The 17,340-nt window shown below is 39.4% G+C and overlaps 7 protein-coding genes across 7 annotated transcripts; 5 read left to right on the forward strand and 2 right to left on the reverse strand.

The window, feature by feature from the left end:
* Positions 1-905: 905 nt before the first annotated feature.
* LOC131210149 (ATP synthase subunit delta, mitochondrial-like) lies at positions 906-1,736 on the forward strand. The gene is made up of 3 exons (XM_058203354.1): positions 906-1,177; positions 1,329-1,540; positions 1,603-1,736. Exons 1-3 carry the CDS (start codon positions 976-978, stop codon positions 1,663-1,665), a joined length of 477 nt encoding a protein of 158 aa, XP_058059337.1. The 5' UTR covers positions 906-975; the 3' UTR covers positions 1,666-1,736.
* A 251-nt stretch (positions 1,737-1,987) lies between these two features.
* LOC131209074 (proteasome subunit alpha type-7-1) lies at positions 1,988-3,015 on the reverse strand. Its single transcript, XM_058202053.1, has 2 exons — positions 2,847-3,015; positions 1,988-2,760 (listed from the first exon to the last, which is right to left on the reverse strand). Exons 1-2 carry the CDS (start codon positions 2,946-2,948, stop codon positions 2,113-2,115), a joined length of 750 nt encoding a protein of 249 aa, XP_058058036.1. The 5' UTR covers positions 2,949-3,015; the 3' UTR covers positions 1,988-2,112.
* Positions 3,016-3,390: 375 nt separating this feature from the next.
* LOC131210538 (zinc finger protein 850-like) lies at positions 3,391-4,990 on the forward strand. The gene is made up of 4 exons (XM_058203798.1): positions 3,391-3,552; positions 3,619-4,436; positions 4,503-4,766; positions 4,841-4,990. Exons 1-4 carry the CDS (start codon positions 3,454-3,456, stop codon positions 4,866-4,868), a joined length of 1,209 nt encoding a protein of 402 aa, XP_058059781.1. The 5' UTR covers positions 3,391-3,453; the 3' UTR covers positions 4,869-4,990.
* A 667-nt stretch (positions 4,991-5,657) lies between these two features.
* LOC131210120 (zinc finger protein 425-like) lies at positions 5,658-7,909 on the forward strand. Its single transcript, XM_058203322.1, has 3 exons — positions 5,658-5,863; positions 5,926-6,653; positions 6,731-7,909. Exons 1-3 carry the CDS (start codon positions 5,747-5,749, stop codon positions 6,951-6,953), a joined length of 1,068 nt encoding a protein of 355 aa, XP_058059305.1. The 5' UTR covers positions 5,658-5,746; the 3' UTR covers positions 6,954-7,909.
* Positions 7,910-8,143: 234 nt separating this feature from the next.
* On the reverse strand, positions 8,144-9,673 carry LOC131208960 (ER lumen protein-retaining receptor). Its single transcript, XM_058201910.1, has 2 exons — positions 9,488-9,673; positions 8,144-9,422 (listed from the first exon to the last, which is right to left on the reverse strand). The coding sequence occupies exon 2, from the start codon at positions 9,262-9,264 to the stop codon at positions 8,626-8,628; it is 639 nt and encodes a 212-aa protein (XP_058057893.1). The 5' UTR covers positions 9,265-9,422; positions 9,488-9,673; the 3' UTR covers positions 8,144-8,625.
* Positions 9,674-13,084: 3,411 nt separating this feature from the next.
* On the forward strand, positions 13,085-13,544 carry LOC131210683 (mitochondrial import receptor subunit TOM7 homolog). Its single transcript, XM_058203964.1, has 2 exons — positions 13,085-13,262; positions 13,392-13,544. The coding sequence occupies exons 1-2, from the start codon at positions 13,163-13,165 to the stop codon at positions 13,451-13,453; spliced, it is 162 nt and encodes a 53-aa protein (XP_058059947.1). The 5' UTR covers positions 13,085-13,162; the 3' UTR covers positions 13,454-13,544.
* A 304-nt stretch (positions 13,545-13,848) lies between these two features.
* Positions 13,849-16,772, forward strand: LOC131211057 (methylcrotonoyl-CoA carboxylase subunit alpha, mitochondrial). The gene is made up of 4 exons (XM_058204400.1): positions 13,849-13,949; positions 14,118-14,298; positions 14,378-15,967; positions 16,040-16,772. The coding sequence occupies exons 1-4, from the start codon at positions 13,918-13,920 to the stop codon at positions 16,322-16,324; spliced, it is 2,088 nt and encodes a 695-aa protein (XP_058060383.1). The 5' UTR covers positions 13,849-13,917; the 3' UTR covers positions 16,325-16,772.
* Positions 16,773-17,340: the final 568 nt, after the last annotated feature.

A 17,340-nucleotide genomic window follows, 5' to 3' on the forward strand; every position in this document is an offset into this window, starting at 1 on the left:
GTCTTTTGAACCTCTGCTGCGATGTCGCATAGCACGTTCGTATTGCGTTGATTTTAGTTTTGCTTTTTAGGCATGATTGAAAACGATAAGTGTTCCATTTGATTTGAAATACAAACCCTAACGCTTGAATGACTGTTTAGTCTGAATTATTGGTATGTGCAACTCATTTTAGTTTTCTAAGGTTTGAATCACAATTTTTTCTTAAAAACTAACAGTAGCAGTGAATATGTCAGCTCAAGTTCCTCAATTTCAAGTGCAATCTGGATGGTTAAGTTAATATGATCCATAAGTTAGAGTTAAATCTACACATATTAATTTATACCTTGTTCAAGCATCTGATTGGCAACAGTGTTTATTTATGCACACAGAAAGTATTTTCGCGTTTTGACTATGACAAGTTCAGATAATACAAATAATACAAAGAAAATTCATGAAATGATGCAACTTGAACTTTGCATGATTACATAAAGAGGAACAACATTGCATACATAAAACAACATCTCTTTCGAGGCAAATTAATTCAACAACTAACAGTAAAATAAACTCAAAAAATAACATGCAAGTATTCATATCTTTTCGACTTTCTTATTAGCGATATTCGATAGTTGGTTCATTAAGAAGTTTTTTGTTATTTGTTTTATTTTTAATGAAAACTAACCATCAACCCATTTATTTTTAATGAACCAGTAGAACCAGTAGAACAGTCATTGTACAGGAAGAATTGTAAAGAAAGAGAAAGAAGCTATAAATAAATACCACGACGACAGCTCTCTCTAGCGGGATAAGCTGATTTATTTAATTTTCGTGCAACTTTTGCACAAAAGTTTGAAGCAATTGTGTACAAGGTTTGGAAAAAAGCAAGAATAAGAAAAAATAGCACAGAACAGTAAGCTATGAACTCGCGCTTTGATAGTTTTGGGGTCCTCAGTTAGATTGTGTGTCGTTTTGCAGCTGATTCACAAATAGTTTAACAGTATGTCGTTGATCATACGAAGTGCCATATTTACAACAGCGCAGAGAACGTTGCGGATTCAATCCCGCCAATATTCAGAAAACATTGTTTTCACTCTAGCAGCTACCAACAAAGTTTTCTACAAAGAGATTGGTGTCCATCAAATAGATGTGCCTTCTTTCAGCGGTTCTTTCGGAATTAAGCCCAATCACGTCCCTACCCTTGGTATGTTTAGAAGTAGACTTAAATAGACATTGTGTAGTTATTCATCCAGCTAACTGAAGCTACAACTGACAATAATAAGTTCTATGGTTATGGTTGTAACAAGTAGCAAGCCTACAAACAAGTGTTTCTTTTTTCTCAATCTTTTTTCTAGCGATGTTGAAATCAGGAGTACTTACGGTCCATCAGAAAGATGGAATCATAAAAAAGATTTTCGTGTCGAGTGGAACCATCACCGTAAATGCGGATTCGTCGGTGCAAATACTTGCAGAAGAAGCACATCCTGTAGAGCATCTTGATCTATCAGCCTGTCAAGAAATTCTCAACGAGGCGCAGCGTCAGATGTCTACCGCTACTAGTGTTGATGTAAGAAAGAACTTTCATACTCACAGAAAGTTTGGCATTTCACTAATGGGTATATTTTTCAGATTCGGGCAAATGCAGCTATCGCAGTTGAATTGGCTGAAGCTCTTCTTTGTGCTAAGGGATAATTTAAAGATCTTCCGTTGGTCTTAAATCTGAAACTTGCTCAGCCATGCCTAGAACATACAACCGTATCAATAAACATGCATTTGTAATCATTCCACAATGTGTGAATTTGTAACTTAATTAGAAGTCCAAAAACTATTACTTGGTGGCTTACGACTCCAAGAAAATTCTGCATTTACTTAACGTCTGTCTTCATAATATGCCTGTATACATTTAAATTACACTTTCCAATAATCCGATCCTTACAATTTGCATGGACTCCTTCGCAATGCAACGCACAAAGCAAACAAACAGCAAACAAACACAGCAAACAAACATCACCCGTATAAGAATACCATTCTAGTTGCTTTTATAGATGGAAAAATCAAATCATTTTATTTTGTTTTCCAGAACCTTTAGAAAAAAAATCAGAACAGACATGCTGATACATAATTGCCTTAATGCATCGATTATTTCTTTAGTTTCTTCTTCTCGGCCTCCTCTTCTTTTTCAGCTTCAATGGTTTTAACGTAATTTTCAATCGTCGCTGTATCCAACATGGTCATAGGTCTATCACGGCGCATAACAGCTACCTCTAGGTTTTTCTGCCCTGACTGTACCACTTCCAGTAAAGCGCGAATAGCCAAGGTTATGGTTCCCTTTTCAGTGCTAACTGTTTCGGGTGTATACTGCGCTTCGAGAAATTCCCGAACAGTTTTCGCTGAGCGCCCAGTTGCATTGGCTTTCCACTCACAGTATACGCCGGATGGTTCCGTTTGATACAAGTGTGGTTTACCATCATAATCAAAACCGCCGATGAGGCAAGAAATTCCGAAAGGACGGCGGCCGTTACTCTGGGTGTATTTTTGCTTCAGACCAGCAATATAGCGAGTAATGTACTCCAATGTTACAGGATCTTCAACGTTCAACTTGTGCGACTGGCACTCCACTTGCGCACGGTTGATCAACACTCGAGCATCCGCTGTTAATCCAGCGAAGGCCATTACAACATGATGATCCAACAGGCATATCTTACGCACCGTGCGTTCTTCTTGCAATTTGGCCACTGACTTTTTCTCAACGCCAAGAACCACTACATCTTTGCCACGGACACCAATCTGAAAAAAGATTTCCAATTACAACAAAATAGTTACGAGCCATGTCGTAGATGAACATTCGGACACTAGAAAGAACGATAGATTACCGCAGTCGATCCTTTGCGCACTGCCTCTTGGGCGTATTCCACTTGCAGCAAGTGGCCATCGGGTGAAAACACAGTAACAGCACGATCGTACCTTGCGGACATTTTTGAGAGCGGTTTAACACAATATCTTACACTCTGAATCCTCGCAATGAACAATGCGTATGCGGTTTTTCGGTTAACGCTGGAATTGACAACTCATTGTTTTGACAATCTTTTGACACATGAGGGATCGTCGTTTCGACGAATCGTCGTATCGACGTATCTACGAATCGACGAATCGACGTATAGGGAATTAAATTTGGCACATATAAAGTATGAATTAAGTATGAGTATATTTAGACTGTTTAAGCCAACCATGAATAAAATAGAAAAACACAACAATAATGTCTAATGCAATTCCCAACAATACATGTGCATGTGGGATTGGTGAAGAAGTTTCACTGGGTTCGGTGCGAGAACGTTAGCAGTATTTTTATAGAACAGCTGTCAGCTGACAGCTGAAGTGACAGCTGGCATGAAAACAAGTTCCTAAACGAACGAAGAGACGAAAAAACACGCTTTTGGAAACACGTACCAAGTTACGTTATGGTTTGATAGTGCAATTACAATGGAAGTTTGCCGTCTGTGCATGAGCTATTCTAATCCAACCAATAATCTAAATGATGAAAAAATATATAACCAAATCCGTGAATGTCTTAGACTGGAGGTTTGTTGCTCACGAAAACTGTTATGTTTGTTATGTTGTGCCTTTGTTCACCCATCTTATTCGTAGATCGATCTTCAGGACAAACGACTGCCATCAACAATATGCCTGGTCTGTGCCAGAAATGTGCGAAAGTTTTATCGATTTGGGCGCGAATGCTGGAAGACGCAGAGGTTACTGCGAGTAGCCAAAATCTCCGACTTACACTATTCCCTCGAAGGAAAACAGTCAGTGACGAGGGAAATGATGATCAAGGTAGAGGAAATTAGTGCTTCTTCTCGTCCCGATTCTCGCCGAGATCCAGAAGAAACAAGTCAAACCACAGATATCGGACCGAGCATGGAGCTGATCCAACCATTACCTTCACCCACGGATGTGGACCCCTTTATTGAAGAATGTAAAATGGAACCTCAAGTCCAGATTGATTTTGAAATAGAATTTTTGGATTTGGACTCTCTTAGCCAGGAGTATATGCCGGTTTCTGAGGAGCATTTTCCAATTCGATCCTCTTGTACGCCTGATAACACTAACACAAAGTTGCGCCTGACAAGTCGACAACCAATGACGGGAAAAGCACTATATAGATCGTTACTCATGGAATGCACTATCTGTGGTAAAATGATTGAACGAAACAGAATGGAGGGACATACGAACAAGCACAAAGGAATTCGTCCGTACGTTTGCGGCACGGATGGATGTGAAGCTACTTTTCACTGTAAACACGCCCGTCGACTTCACATTCGCTGTAGGCACGGCAATGAAACTTTTCCTTGCGAATCCTGTGAAAAAGTGTATAAGGCTAGACGTGACTTGTTGGGACATATACGCGAGTGCCACACTGAACCTAGATATGAATGCGACATGTGTCCCAAGAAGTTTACGACAAGGTGTGTGCAATTTTATTTTGGATACTATTGTAGACACTGATTCCATATTTCCCTTATTGTTTCCAGGTCACGTTTGAACCAGCATCGAGATTATCATATTGGTAATCGCAAACACGCCTGTACCGTCTGTCCTATGCGATTTTACAATAAATTTCAACTAAGAGTACACACTAGAATACATACAGGGGCGAAACCATTTGCATGCCGGATGTGCTCTTCTTTCTTCACGTATCGCCACATGGCAAAGGACCATATTGCTCGCTGTCATGGTGTCAAAAAAGCGGTGGATAAAGAATGGATCATACATTTTCCTGAACCTTCTATTACAGAGTAATTCGTGTGAACTTAAATAGATCTAATCAAACATATGCCAAACTGATGGAGCGTATTTTGATATTTTACAGTGACATAAGCTTCAAAGGTCCCAGTTGAGTCGTTTGCGCTGTTCCAGGCCAGGCTCGGTGGTCGTGATTGCTGGATACGAAACTCCCAAGAAATGGGTAACACACATTGAATAATATGATGGAAATAACCAAAAAATAACCAAATAAAATGTCAACTAAATTGTAGCAAATAAACACCGTTTGGCTGTAAGATAGACGACCATTTGCAAGACCTATTTTTGAGTACATTTTTATCAGATCCTATCTCGGCAATAGCTATTTCATTTTGGGTCTTGAAGTCGTGAATTATTCCTGGTTTGTTCACGTACTTCTTGGAGGTTCACAACATCATTTCTGGTTTTTTCTCAGTTCACAACACCATTTCTGCTAAGTATTCGCTGTCCGAAGATGCGGCGCAAACAATCCCTGTCGCTGTACCGCAGGTTTTTCAAAAACTAAGGTTTAAAATATGGTTTTCAAGAAATTAGTTTTTCGTATTTCCCCGGAAAATTATATTTTATTCATAAATTTGGCGAATGAACCTTCCAAATAAATGTTCAACCATCGAAATATATTTGGCCGTTGTTTATAACAAAACGACAAAACAAATCGGGTATGAACCACCCTTTAATACTGAACTAAGTTTGTAGCAATGTTTCGATGTTATGTTATAGGGAGTAGCTCTTCGTTCTGTAGAATTCAACCAGAGCAGTCTAAACTTGTTTATAGCGCGATTTATCCTTATGAAACAAAACAAAACTGCGGAAACTTCAGCGAGTTAGTACGAGTACGAGTAGCGAGTTAGTTAGTAGTTAGTAGTTAGTTTGCATTTAGTACGATAAAAGCGAATAACTGTCACTAGTAACTTAGTAAGTATAACTAGTAAAAGACTGTATTACGAAAAACGGAACGCAAAAACAAAATATTATGGACAGGCACGAGATCAACTGGAGAGAATTATGTCGCTTGTGTTTGAGTAAAAATCGCATATGCTCGTTAGATTCGGCTGATATTGATAAAATATATGATTGCACCAATATACAGGTAGGACAGGACAGTTCTCTAATTTGCGAGCCACATACCTTAATATTTGCTCTAATCCATAGCTCACACTGTCGGATGACTTCCTACCTGCCGGAATATGCGTTGTATGCAGACTGAAAGTAGATGATATTTGGAAGTTTCGGCGCAAATGTTGGAACGCACAACACACTCTAAAACAAATGCAGTGCAAGCAGATGAAAGAACAAGAGCTGTTTCGAACTGAACCTAAACCTGAGGGTTACTTAAAACCAAATAATTCTTTAATCGTTAGCGCTGATGGTGATGAAGACACATTCATAACAGAAGAAATATGTCCAACAGACAAAATGGCCATGGATGAACGTGAAAGTACCAACAGCGAACATTTCGTCGGTATCGTCGAGACAGAGTTACTAGTTGATAAATTTAGTTTACCTGAGGTGGAAATCCTTTCCAATCAAACAGTGACAAGTAAATCTCGTCCACGAGATGAAAAAGCAATTTACCGCAATCTTCTTATCGATTGCGATCGGTGTGGAAAGAAGATCGAAAAGAATCGTTTTGATGGCCACCTAAATCGTCACCTAGGTTTAAAGCCATACCGGTGTCCGGAGAAAGATTGTGAACTGAACTTTCCGTGCAAAATAGCTCTCCGCTTACATCGTAACGATCAGCACAGCCAAGAATATCATCCGTGCTCCTTGTGCGATAAAGAGTTTCAATCCAAAAGAAAACTTTCTCAGCATAATACGAACCAACATTCAGGAAAAGACTACAGCTGTGATTTATGCGAAATCAGTTTCAAAACGAGGTAAATGTTACACATTACAGTGTTAAATTAAAAATCGAATCATGAAACTTTTGCATCTTATTTTCTTCTATCCACAGGGTAACAATGAGGCGCCATATGGTGCTCCACAATGCAGCTCGAAGTTTTGCATGCCCAATATGCCCTAAAATGTTTCATCGAAAATCGAACCTGAAAGTCCACATAAGGTCGCATACGAAAGAAAAACCATTTCGTTGTACCTTCTGTCCCAAAGCTTTTGGTTATCAAAAAGTGCTGAAAGCTCATATCCTTCGTATTCACAGTTTTTCCGATGATGATTGAAGAATAAGACAGATTGGGATTTCTGTTTTTATTCTCAATAATCATTAACATTGACGCAGTGAAACTCGTGGTGATGAGCTGACTTATTTAAATAACGTTATTAATGTTCAAATATTGTATAAATGTTCAAATGATAAATTTGAACGCATTTCTTTCAACTGTTCAAGACCTGGAAAAATTGATCATCATTGTACAAATAATTACATATATTTTTCCTTTGACTTTATTTTGTCGAAAATGCAAAAAGAAGCTATAAATGAATAATAGTGCAAAAAACAAACATCTGACTAACTTGCTTACATTTATGATTGTAATTTGTTTTGTTAAATAAAGATTGACGTTAATATAAAGTTATTTTAACATGAAAAAGAGTAAAACTCTACACAAACTCACAGACATTTTATGTGTTTGCTCATACCGTAAATTTATCCGCGAGATCCCAGAACGATTTGCTTTATTTTTTGCAAACTTCATTACCTAAGCACTAGTTAAGAAAGGGCATAACAGGAAAATCGATTCAATTTAAAATCTTTTCAGGTCAGTAGTTAGTTTAAGTTAGTTTATATTCAAATAATCAGATAATCAATACAGAAATAATTTACCATGTTATAGTTTGAAATTACCAAAAATAAACCACAATATGTGGAAGCCACTTAAAGCATAAAAATAGGCTCAAAACTACCTTGAAAAGCTTTGTTTCAACATATAAATAGTGCTGTTGCAAATTTTTTGCTGTGTAAGTTCGATATAGTCACTCATTTTAGTGGATTTTGATAAAAAGCAGGAGTTTCAGTACAAAAAAGAAGATATACTAGTCTATAGCAACTAAAGAGTGGTGTTCCGGTGTTCAATCCGTGTCGTTCTGCAGGAACAACTAGTCTTATAGTTTAATGAAATAATCGGTAACTATCAGGGAGGATTCCGAAGAGCAAAGTGCAATTAGTTCGAGTTTGGGACCCATCAATTAGTAACGAGCTATAGTCACAGTAAAATTGTATGAAACCATATGTATGAATAGTTTGAACTAAAGAAATTGTTTAGAAATAAAAAATATACAATGTTCAAAGTAAGGTAAACTTTTTTGCACATGATTTAATACGATATACAAAAAAAAATTAAATTATTTGTAAACTTCAAGAATTTTAGAGGGAACCCGCGTTGAATTGTTTTAGCATCCACGATGCTTTTTTTAACTGACAAGAACGGTTGAACAATTTAGTTTTTACTTTTTTTTCTTTTCGTTTATTGAAAGTGAATCTTGCATGCTAATTGTTCTAATAGTATAGTCTAATAATATTATAATTTTGCTTTGTTTTTCGCAATCGCTTTTATTTCAACCTCACAATCGCATCATTTCACACCGCGGGACAGGGTTTCGCTTTTTCAACATACCGCAAGGCCGCTTGATGGCCAGGAAAATACAAAGAGAATGACATGATAATGTTAAAACAAAACCTTAGGTTAAGTCACGACACTGATGCTGATGTGGAGAAAACTCTGTTTTGTATCCAGTGTGTGTCTGAAATTGATTTGAAAGATCCGCACATTACTGTGTTGCTTAATGCTATCGGTTTTTTCGTATCTCTCGTAAACCACCACACGAAGTGAAAGGAAGATTAATCCAACCGGCGAAAACGGTCCAATACATTGTTGTTACTCTCTTCCAACCGATTTACGCTGGTAACTGAAGCTTCTTGCCCTTCAAGACTTTCGTGATGTAGAGATAGAAGAAATCGCAGTACAAGATCGTCTGTATGGCGCCGGCAAATATAGCAATCAGATCGTAGTGTCCTTCTGCGTAGTATCGATAGATCCAGTTTAGCAAATAGAGTGCACGATACGAGCCGAGAGCAAAGAGATAATGGCTGGTAATGCTTTCCGCCTCGCCGGTCTTGCTAACCAGGAACAGTTGTGGCAGAATAGCCACAGCTTCTAAATAGATGGAAAACGTCCACAGGATCTCCAGCGGGGTAAAAGCATTGTTGATCAGCAGGGCCAGCACGAAACACGGTATAAGTAGAAATTCGATGCGGAACGAGTCGTGATTATGATCGTATGTCGCCTTGAATTTCACATACATCAGATATATTGTCGCAACTGCAGCACTGATGAAGACCAGCTTCATGAAAGTATTGTATAAACTGATGAACGTCGTCACTAAGTCCAGGTAGCGACTAATGTAGACGATGGCGAACAGAATCTGCGACTTGCCGGAAATACCTGCGCACGATCTGGTTTTCCATATTTTTATCAGCAGCAGAATGATTGCCAGCAAATGTGACAAGTCCCCAGCCAATCGAAAGATGTTCATTTTTTGGCTTACTCCTTGGTGTCACTGTGTGTATACTTTGGTGGTCTATCAGGGAGGGTAGATGGTTGCTGGCACGTACAACACGCAGTTTGGATATGTTTGTAGCCTCACAGCAGAACAGTACGGTTGTGTATTCCGCGAAGAGAAAACAGAGGAACCTGCGGACGTAGGGGGTGGATAAAGCCAGCAAGCAGAGTGCACCACCGCACAACCGCACACGTACACGTAGCCGCGTTGCCGGTTGTCGAAGCGTAATAGCACAGCTCCTGCGTTACTGATTCTACGTGTTAGCAAACGGTAAAGGCTACTTTCTACGGCGATGTAGAATCCTCGAAAAGGATATCCTTGCTGTTATTGTGCTGTTTTCGACTGCAAAACGGGGCGACCGGACACCGACCGACTGACGTGTAAACACTTCTTCTCCAAGATGGCAAGATGTTCTGATATTCTTATTATATTCTTATTTATTCTTATTCTTATATTATTCTTATTCCAGATGGTAAGCGACCACATCTGTCATTTTCTCTTTTGACATCTTTTCATTGGGCAACTCAATGATCGGATATGGCTAATTCATTTCATGCAAAATATGGCTCATTTAGCGCCATCTAGAAGTCAATGTTTTCGGCTCAAGTTGAACGTTCAAAATATTTAAGCATCCACGGTTGTTGAACAGGTTATAAATAAATATACAAAACTTTACTTTCTAGGTAACATGTCGAATATTGACACAAGCTATCGGGCCGTATCGCATTCATTTTTGTTTCAGAAATCGAGTCTACTATGTCTATTTCAAACGCCGAGTAGCTTTGGTCTGCAGCTGAACAAACATTTGATGCGATCCCCGCAAAATGTTATTTTCAGACACAAAGATAGAAATTATAAGATATTATAAGATATTATATTATATATTATATATTATAAGATATTCACACATTTTTCACCTCTTGCTTGCAAACTAAAGTAGGACATGGTAGGCCTTGTTTGAGGTGGTGCGATTACATGGATTGTGGTGTAAAAGCAGGCGCTTTAACGAGTTGGTGCGCGAAGGTGATCGACATCGAGCGGTAAAGAGAATCTCTATTGCAGACAGTACTGCTCGGCGGTTCTGAATAAGTAAGCCATACTTTGTTTGCATAATTTTCGGATGTTATTTCATCTAAATAAGGTAATGCAAAAAATAAACATATAGTATTTAGTACTATACTTTGGGAGGTTTTGTCATGCCCCCGTTGTCTCTTACTGTTGTGATCATCCGCAACCATGCTAAGTTGCTATCCGCTATCCTGGAGTAAGATGGGAATTAACATAAATGGGAAGAAATACCTAAGTCACCTTCGTTTTGCAGACGATATTGTTTTGCTGGCAAATGATTTAGACAAAGCCTAAGTAATGCTGCAACAATTAAACGAAGAAGCATGCAAAGTAGGACTTAAAATAAATTTAACAAAAACGAAAGTCATGACGGACCTGGACGACGACAGGACATCAAGATCGGAGATACAACGGTTGAAAGGGTCGAGGGTCTTGGCCACAAACTGAAATTAGGCCTAGACAACCAAACGAAAGAAGTAAGATGAAAAACTGGGTTTGCATGGGCGGCATTTGGGAAACTCAGGCTAATCTTCAAAAGTAAAATGAATAATAGCCTAAAACGCAAAGTGTTTGACTCGTGTGTCCTCCCAGTGCTCACATACGGAGCTGAAACTCTAACTCTAACTGAAGCATCAGAAAATAAGTAAAGAACTACGCAAAGAGAGATGGAAAGAAGAATGCTTGGAATTTCGCTCAGGGATAGAAAGACAAACCAATGGATCCGACAACAAACTAGAGTGAGTCGTGGATGTCATGGCGAGAGTAGCGTCCTTGAAGTGGAACTGGGCAGGAAACATCGCAAGGGGGTCAGACGAACGCTGGACCAGGACAATAATGGACTGGAGACCGATGGACAAGACGACCGTCTGGCAGACCACCGGAACGATGGACGAATAGCATCAAAAGAATTGCAGGAAATAACTGGCAACAAGTTGCAAAGGACCGCAAGAGGTGGAAGGAGCTGGGGTAGGCCTGCATCCAGCAGTGGATATCATAGACTGAAAAAGAAGAAGACTATACTGAAAGCATCGAACTGAAAAAGTCTATACTGAAAAAGAAGAAGACTGCATCGAAAATAATGTTGTGCATCAATTATTATATTGGCTGCAATTTACCTGTAATGCAAAAATTCAAATTTTTGTTGAAAAAAAAATTCTATGTCACTCTAAGTAGAGTCCAATCAATTCTCACAAAATTACTAATGCTCACATTCATACACAGTAAGTAACAGAAACTGTAACACCAAGCAGTGTTGCAATGTTAGTCTGTCTTGATTCGAAAAGTCCTAAAGTCCTATGGCGCACACTTCCCTAGTTCTTGGCACCAATATGCTGGACAATATTCGCTCCATCCAATGTTATCATCCCTTCGCCATAATAGTAACTATTTTATAAGTATTTGGAACGTACCAATACCAATGATACCAATCAGACTCACATATACCATTTCAAACTAGGATTTTTTTTACTTATGTATTATACAGACTTTGATTTCAAACCAGGATCAAATTGCTAATTATCCATTCTATGTATGAACCTGACATTTGAACTCAATACAAAAATCGTTATTGTCAAAGTAAAATAATAACATAACTACAAACCGAGCGTACTTTTTGATCAGTAGATATGCTTGGTTTAAACTACCACATTCTTTGTGGTTTTTTCGTATATCACATGCGAGAGAATCTATCAACAATGTGTTTTACTAAATAAACCATTACAAAAGTTTGGGTGACGATTAAATTTTAGTTTTGCTTGATTTTTTAAGCATTTGCTTCATGCTGAACGACGAAAGCCCAATGCCAAGAGCTGCCAACAGAGCCGCTGATCTAGTAGTTGAGTGATCCGTTGACTTTCCAGTAATTTTATTGACCTAGAAATGCAGAAATGGTTGGTTGAAAACAGACAACCCGAAGTGTGTAGCTTTTGACAATGATCTTTGAACTTTTTATGTTGGCTATCGCGTCTATTGGACCTATGCTATGGCCTTCAAATTGTTCCTCGCAAACCTTACCTTCAAACGAACAGCATATTTAAGGATCTGTGTTGACTTCATTTTCGGTGTCCGCACAATGTATCTTCGAAAGAACTGATAATATCTTTGGTTTTTGTTAACTGTAGAGAGAAGAGTAGCAGAACATTGTACAGAGATTAAATTTCGTCAAAGCATAAATTTGCAATGAACATTTAACCATGAAACACAAAGCATTTTAGCCTGTAGCCATACCGCTAAACCAACTGCTCTTAATATTGATAATCTAATAATAATTAATATTTGACTGTTGGAAAGAGAAACATGGAATGCCTTTGCACACAACAGAAGAAACTGTACATTTATTGAAGAGTTAAACAAACTAATAAAACTAATCCTTACCGCAACACGCTGCAAAGCAAAAACACTCAGATATTGATCTTTACTGCAAATCTGTAAATGACAGAATCTTCCTCATGTGAACGTTCTTTGACAGGTTGGGAGAATACTAGAGAATATTGACAGGTTCTAAATGGTTTTAACAATTTTGGAAGACAAGGTGAATTATAATCAGCCATAGAACAGGCCAAAATAACAGCAATTGTTTATTGTTTCAGCCTTGGCGACAGAAAATAATGCTTTATGCCAAGTATACTGCCTTAGAGCAGCATTTTCGTGACGTTATGTTGTTCTCTGCGAACGTGTTCCGCGCTGAAACCTTGTCAGGCTGTGTCAGGCAGATCGTGTCACATGTAGTAAAAAACAAAACATCCGCACATCGGCGAAATTGTTTTGCGTAAGGTTGGCCTTAAAAGCCCCGAAAACAACCGAAATGGTTCTCTCCCCGGATGTGAAAGAACGCCTTGGTGTGGTTTTTGAAATAGTGAAAACATCTTTCCATTGGGGATTTATCCCAACACTCTTGTATCTAGGTAAGGATCGAAAAAATTGCACAATCCCATGCTTTCGACCAATGTCCAATTCATGGTTGGGTCGTACTTCTGGAGCGCACTTTTTCAGAATCTTAGATATTTTACACTAAACCCTCTTTTCATTATCAGGTTTCCGGAAGGGCGCCGAACCTGGAATGCCGCCTCTTGCAATCACTAACCTGTTGTGGTAGGGAAGAAGTAGAGTTTCCACCCAATGCGTTAAAGTAATTGGCAATGAACTACTATCGTCGAAATATATAATGTTATGAAAACATGACTACAGATTTTTGTTTAAGCTATCATTCCCCCGCGTTTGTACTGCAGTATATTACAACTATAATATCTTGTGTGTAATGTAATATGGTATGATATGTAATGTATTTCACGGCGCGTTGGTAATATGTAATATTCGTACTTGTCATAGAGAGTTTAAGCAGAAGGTTTCCATTGTTTTATAATTTGTTCTGACTTTTTGTTTTGCACCTATCTTCAAGTAAAAATAAGAAACCAACGAACTTGCACCCTTGCGATTATTTCCAACCACTAGGCACTTGCGCAAAGGCGTTCGAATGTCAAAATGATAAGATCAGTCATCTTGAAGTTGCGTAAATCCCTCTTTGTGCGCCGTGTAAGTTACAGAATAGTACAAATCAACATGTTTCATAAAATTCGAACGGCTGCTTCACGGTGAGTAGGATTAGCAAGAATTTTGTTTGGCGATCATTTTTCACGTCTGGATATTTTAATGTTGAAAACAATGATGTGTTGATAACAAAAATAGCTATTTTTGTGGCTTAAGAAATAATGCAATGGTTACGCAATGGGTATACAGGTGTTTCGCGTTTATTGTTTTAGGTCGCGGTTTCTGTCGACATCGTGTGATACCAAAAATGTACCACAGCGGAAAATTAACAAATTGTTGGTTGCCAATCGTGGTGAAATTGCTTGCAGAGTCATGCGAACGGCGAACCGACTCGGCATACGAACGGTAGCCGTATTTTCGGATGCAGATGAAAAATCACTCCACGTACAAATGGTGAGTTAGAGCAACAGATGGTGTCTGTTAGTTCCGCGCTGACTGTTTTCTGGGAATTTTTCTCATGATCGTGGCGTAGGCGAATGAAGCGTTCAACATAGGTCCAGCACCATCACAGCAATCCTATCTCAAAGGGGAAAATATTCTGGATGTAGCGAGGAAAGCAGGGTGCCAAGCAATTCATCCGGGCTACGGATTTTTGTCTGAGAATGTAGAGTTTGCGGAACTTTGTCAAAAGGAGGACGTGACATTTATCGGTCCGCCAGCTACAGCGATTCGCGATATGGGCATCAAAAGTACATCGAAGCACATAATGTCCGCTGCTGGTGTACCAATTATTAACGGGTATCACGGGGAAGATCAGTCGGATGAGAGACTCGTGAACGAAGCCAAAAAAATTGGCTTTCCGCTGATGATAAAGGCTGTTCGTGGTGGAGGTGGCAAAGGCATGAGAATAGCCGAAACGGAGGCTGATTTTCTTCCAATGCTTCAATCTGCCCGAACCGAATCGGAGAAAGCGTTTGGCGATATATCAATGCTGCTGGAGCGTTATGTAAGATCGCCAAGACACGTCGAAGTACAAGTGTTTGCCGATCATTACGGTAATGCGGTGTATTTATACGAGCGTGATTGCTCTGTGCAGCGTCGTCATCAGAAGATCATTGAAGAAGCACCAGCTCCTGGTCTGTCGGAAGAATTACGTGTCCAACTTGGTGAGGCAGCGGTTCGTGCAGCGAAAGCAGTGAACTACGTGGGGGCCGGTACGGTCGAATTTATTTTAGACAAACAAGATCTGTCTTTTCACTTCATGGAGATGAACACGCGGCTTCAGGTGGAGCATCCAATCACTGAGATGATTACTGGTACGGACTTGGTGGAATGGCAAATTAAAGTGGCATCAGGGGAACCGCTACCATTAACGCAGGCAGAAATTCAGAAAAGGGGACACGCATTTGAGGCCCGTATCTATGCAGAAGATCCTGATGTAGGGTTTCTACCTGGTGCAGGACCCTTAAACTACCTCGCGACACCCGAGCCATCCTCTACTACCCGTGTTGAGACAGGTGTACGCCAAGGAGATGAAGTTTCTGTTCATTATGACCCGATGATTGCAAAGCTAGTTGTTTGGGGTGAAAATAGAGCAAGCAGTCTTCAGTTGCTGATTGAACAGCTGACAAAATTTCAAATCGCTGGTTTACAGACCAATATAAATTTCCTCATAAGTCTGGCTAGACACGATCATTTCCATAAGGCAGATGTTCACACAGGCTTCATCGAACAGCATATGGACACACTTTTTCCCGCGAAGACACTATCGACGACAAAGGTTGTGCAAATGGCTCTAACTCAAATACTGAACGAACGAGCTCAATCCGTTGGAAGCAGGGCAGGTAACACTCGTGGGCCATTTGATACCGAATTTAATTTTAGGCCTAACTACCAAGTGGTACGGGTGGTTAAGCTAAGGGTGGCAGAAAAAGATTACACGGTGGAGATTCAAATGTTCGATGAAACATGCAGCGTTCGAGTTAATGGTGGAAACTGGTTGAATGTATCAGTCCGTCGCAAGCCTTCTCATAATCGATTTCTTTTAGAAACAAATATCGATGGGCATATTTCTCACTTCAACAGTGTGGTATCTGGAGAGCACATAGTACTGTTTGATGAGGTAAAACAATTTTATAAGATACAATAATCTGTGGAGACTGATTAAAATAATTCTTCGTGTTTGGTTTTGCAGAATGGAATGATCGCTGGGATGATAATGCAGCCTCAATTTTTGATAGCGGAAAGTTCCTTGAGCAACGTCGATGCGTCCAGTGTAACTGCCCCAATGCCGGGTATACTTGATAGAGTGTTAGTGAAGCCTGGCGAATTGGTCAAAAGTGGAACACCGGTTGCAGTGCTGATAGCAATGAAAATGGAGCATGTTTTGAAGGCCGCAAAAGATGGCGTTGTTAAAGCAATACCCAATGGAGAAGGTAGTAACGTGAAAAAGGGTGCTGTTTTGATATCCTTCGAATGATTAGAAAAACAGTGTTTAATTTTGCATTTGTTAGGACAAGGAATGTGTAGAAGATCTTATAAACGAACATTCCCCGTTCAGCGCCCATATTGATAGAGTAGTGCGCAAAACTCGTCGTTGTCACGCTGGCCAGGGCTTGATTCCCAAGACCGGCGTGACATGAGGGTTGGCGCGGGGCCAACAATCCCGGAAGTAAAAACAAACCGTCACAGAGCGCAACAGAAATTAACATTGTCTCTGTTGCAGACCAAAATACGATCATATGCATTTATTAGTATGTAAAGCGTCAAACGCTAAGAAAGTAGAAAGTTTGAAATGAATCATCATTTCTTATAAGAATATATTTTCTACATCCATTACACATGCACTGCATGCCGCACTGTTGCGATATAATTAACACTTTAAATTGTGACATTCCAACTATCTAAAATCATGGTACTTTGATAATAAACCCTTTTTTTAAATCTTTGTTCTTTATTGAAACATTTCTGAGAACAAAAATTTGATCAATTTATATACTTGTTATTACCCTTTATCAGATGATTTCAACTACTCAATAAGTTTTATAACACATAATTCTACCGCTCTGGAGTCTCTCTCGCACTTGTGCTGCCGCACGTGTAGATTTGATTTGAAGAGATTTCGATGTTGATGGGAAGTAGTTCACGCAAGCTGCTTCCGTTGGGTGTGTGTGTTTTTTTTTTTTTACTCAAGGACCATCCATTTCCATTCCGGTCAGATCCTGGCTTTTGCTGATTACATAGACATTCTTCGCAGGTTCTCCGATGTAGTTCAGGTTTACATAGGGATTGAGCAAACTGCGGACAATCTCAGTATGCGGATAAACGAAAACTACCGTAAGGAGTCCTACCAATAATATCGAAGAGCATATGTGGCGGCGGCGACGGAAAGTTCGAAGTCGTCTCGAGCTTCACCTATCTAGAGGCTCGGAAATGTGGTTATACAAAACGAATGATCGACCAAGCATATTTTCTTCAATTGGGCCATTTTCTGTT

This window comes from Anopheles bellator, chromosome 2 (assembly GCF_943735745.2).
Source record: "Anopheles bellator chromosome 2, idAnoBellAS_SP24_06.2, whole genome shotgun sequence".
Lineage (NCBI taxonomy): Eukaryota > Metazoa > Arthropoda > Insecta > Diptera > Culicidae > Anopheles > Anopheles bellator.

Bases quoted from the DNA above. Each gene is read 5' to 3' on its own strand.
- LOC131210683 (XM_058203964.1), top strand. From the start codon at position 13,163: ATGGTTCTCTCCCCGGATGTGAAAGAACGCCTTGGTGTGGTTTTTGAA. The intron at 13,263-13,391 runs GTAAGGATCGAA...TTTCATTATCAG, and splicing joins CCCAACACTCTTGTATCTAG to GTTTCCGGAAGGGCGCCGAA.
- LOC131211057 (XM_058204400.1), top strand. From the start codon at position 13,918: ATGTTTCATAAAATTCGAACGGCTGCTTCACG. The intron at 13,950-14,117 runs GTGAGTAGGATT...TTATTGTTTTAG, and splicing joins ATTCGAACGGCTGCTTCACG to GTCGCGGTTTCTGTCGACAT. The intron at 15,968-16,039 runs GTAAAACAATTT...TTGGTTTTGCAG, and splicing joins ACATAGTACTGTTTGATGAG to AATGGAATGATCGCTGGGAT.
- LOC131210538 (XM_058203798.1), top strand. From the start codon at position 3,454: ATGGAAGTTTGCCGTCTGTGCATGAGCTATTCTAATCCAACCAATAAT. The intron at 4,437-4,502 runs GTGTGTGCAATT...TATTGTTTCCAG, and splicing joins CCCAAGAAGTTTACGACAAG to GTCACGTTTGAACCAGCATC. The intron at 4,767-4,840 runs GTAATTCGTGTG...GATATTTTACAG, and splicing joins CCTGAACCTTCTATTACAGA to TGACATAAGCTTCAAAGGTC.
- LOC131210149 (XM_058203354.1), top strand. From the start codon at position 976: ATGTCGTTGATCATACGAAGTGCCATATTTACAACAGCGCAGAGAACG. The intron at 1,178-1,328 runs GTATGTTTAGAA...TCTTTTTTCTAG, and splicing joins CAATCACGTCCCTACCCTTG to CGATGTTGAAATCAGGAGTA. The intron at 1,541-1,602 runs GTAAGAAAGAAC...TATATTTTTCAG, and splicing joins CTACCGCTACTAGTGTTGAT to ATTCGGGCAAATGCAGCTAT.
- LOC131208960 (XM_058201910.1), bottom strand. From the start codon at position 9,264: ATGAACATCTTTCGATTGGCTGGGGACTTGTCACATTTGCTGGCAATC.
- LOC131210120 (XM_058203322.1), top strand. From the start codon at position 5,747: ATGGACAGGCACGAGATCAACTGGAGAGAATTATGTCGCTTGTGTTTG. The intron at 5,864-5,925 runs GTAGGACAGGAC...TCTAATCCATAG, and splicing joins ATGATTGCACCAATATACAG to CTCACACTGTCGGATGACTT. The intron at 6,654-6,730 runs GTAAATGTTACA...TTCTATCCACAG, and splicing joins GAAATCAGTTTCAAAACGAG to GGTAACAATGAGGCGCCATA.
- LOC131209074 (XM_058202053.1), bottom strand. From the start codon at position 2,948: ATGTCCGCAAGGTACGATCGTGCTGTTACTGTGTTTTCACCCGATGGC. The intron at 2,761-2,846 runs GTAATCTATCGT...ATCTTTTTTCAG, and splicing joins TGCGCAAAGGATCGACTGCG to ATTGGTGTCCGTGGCAAAGA.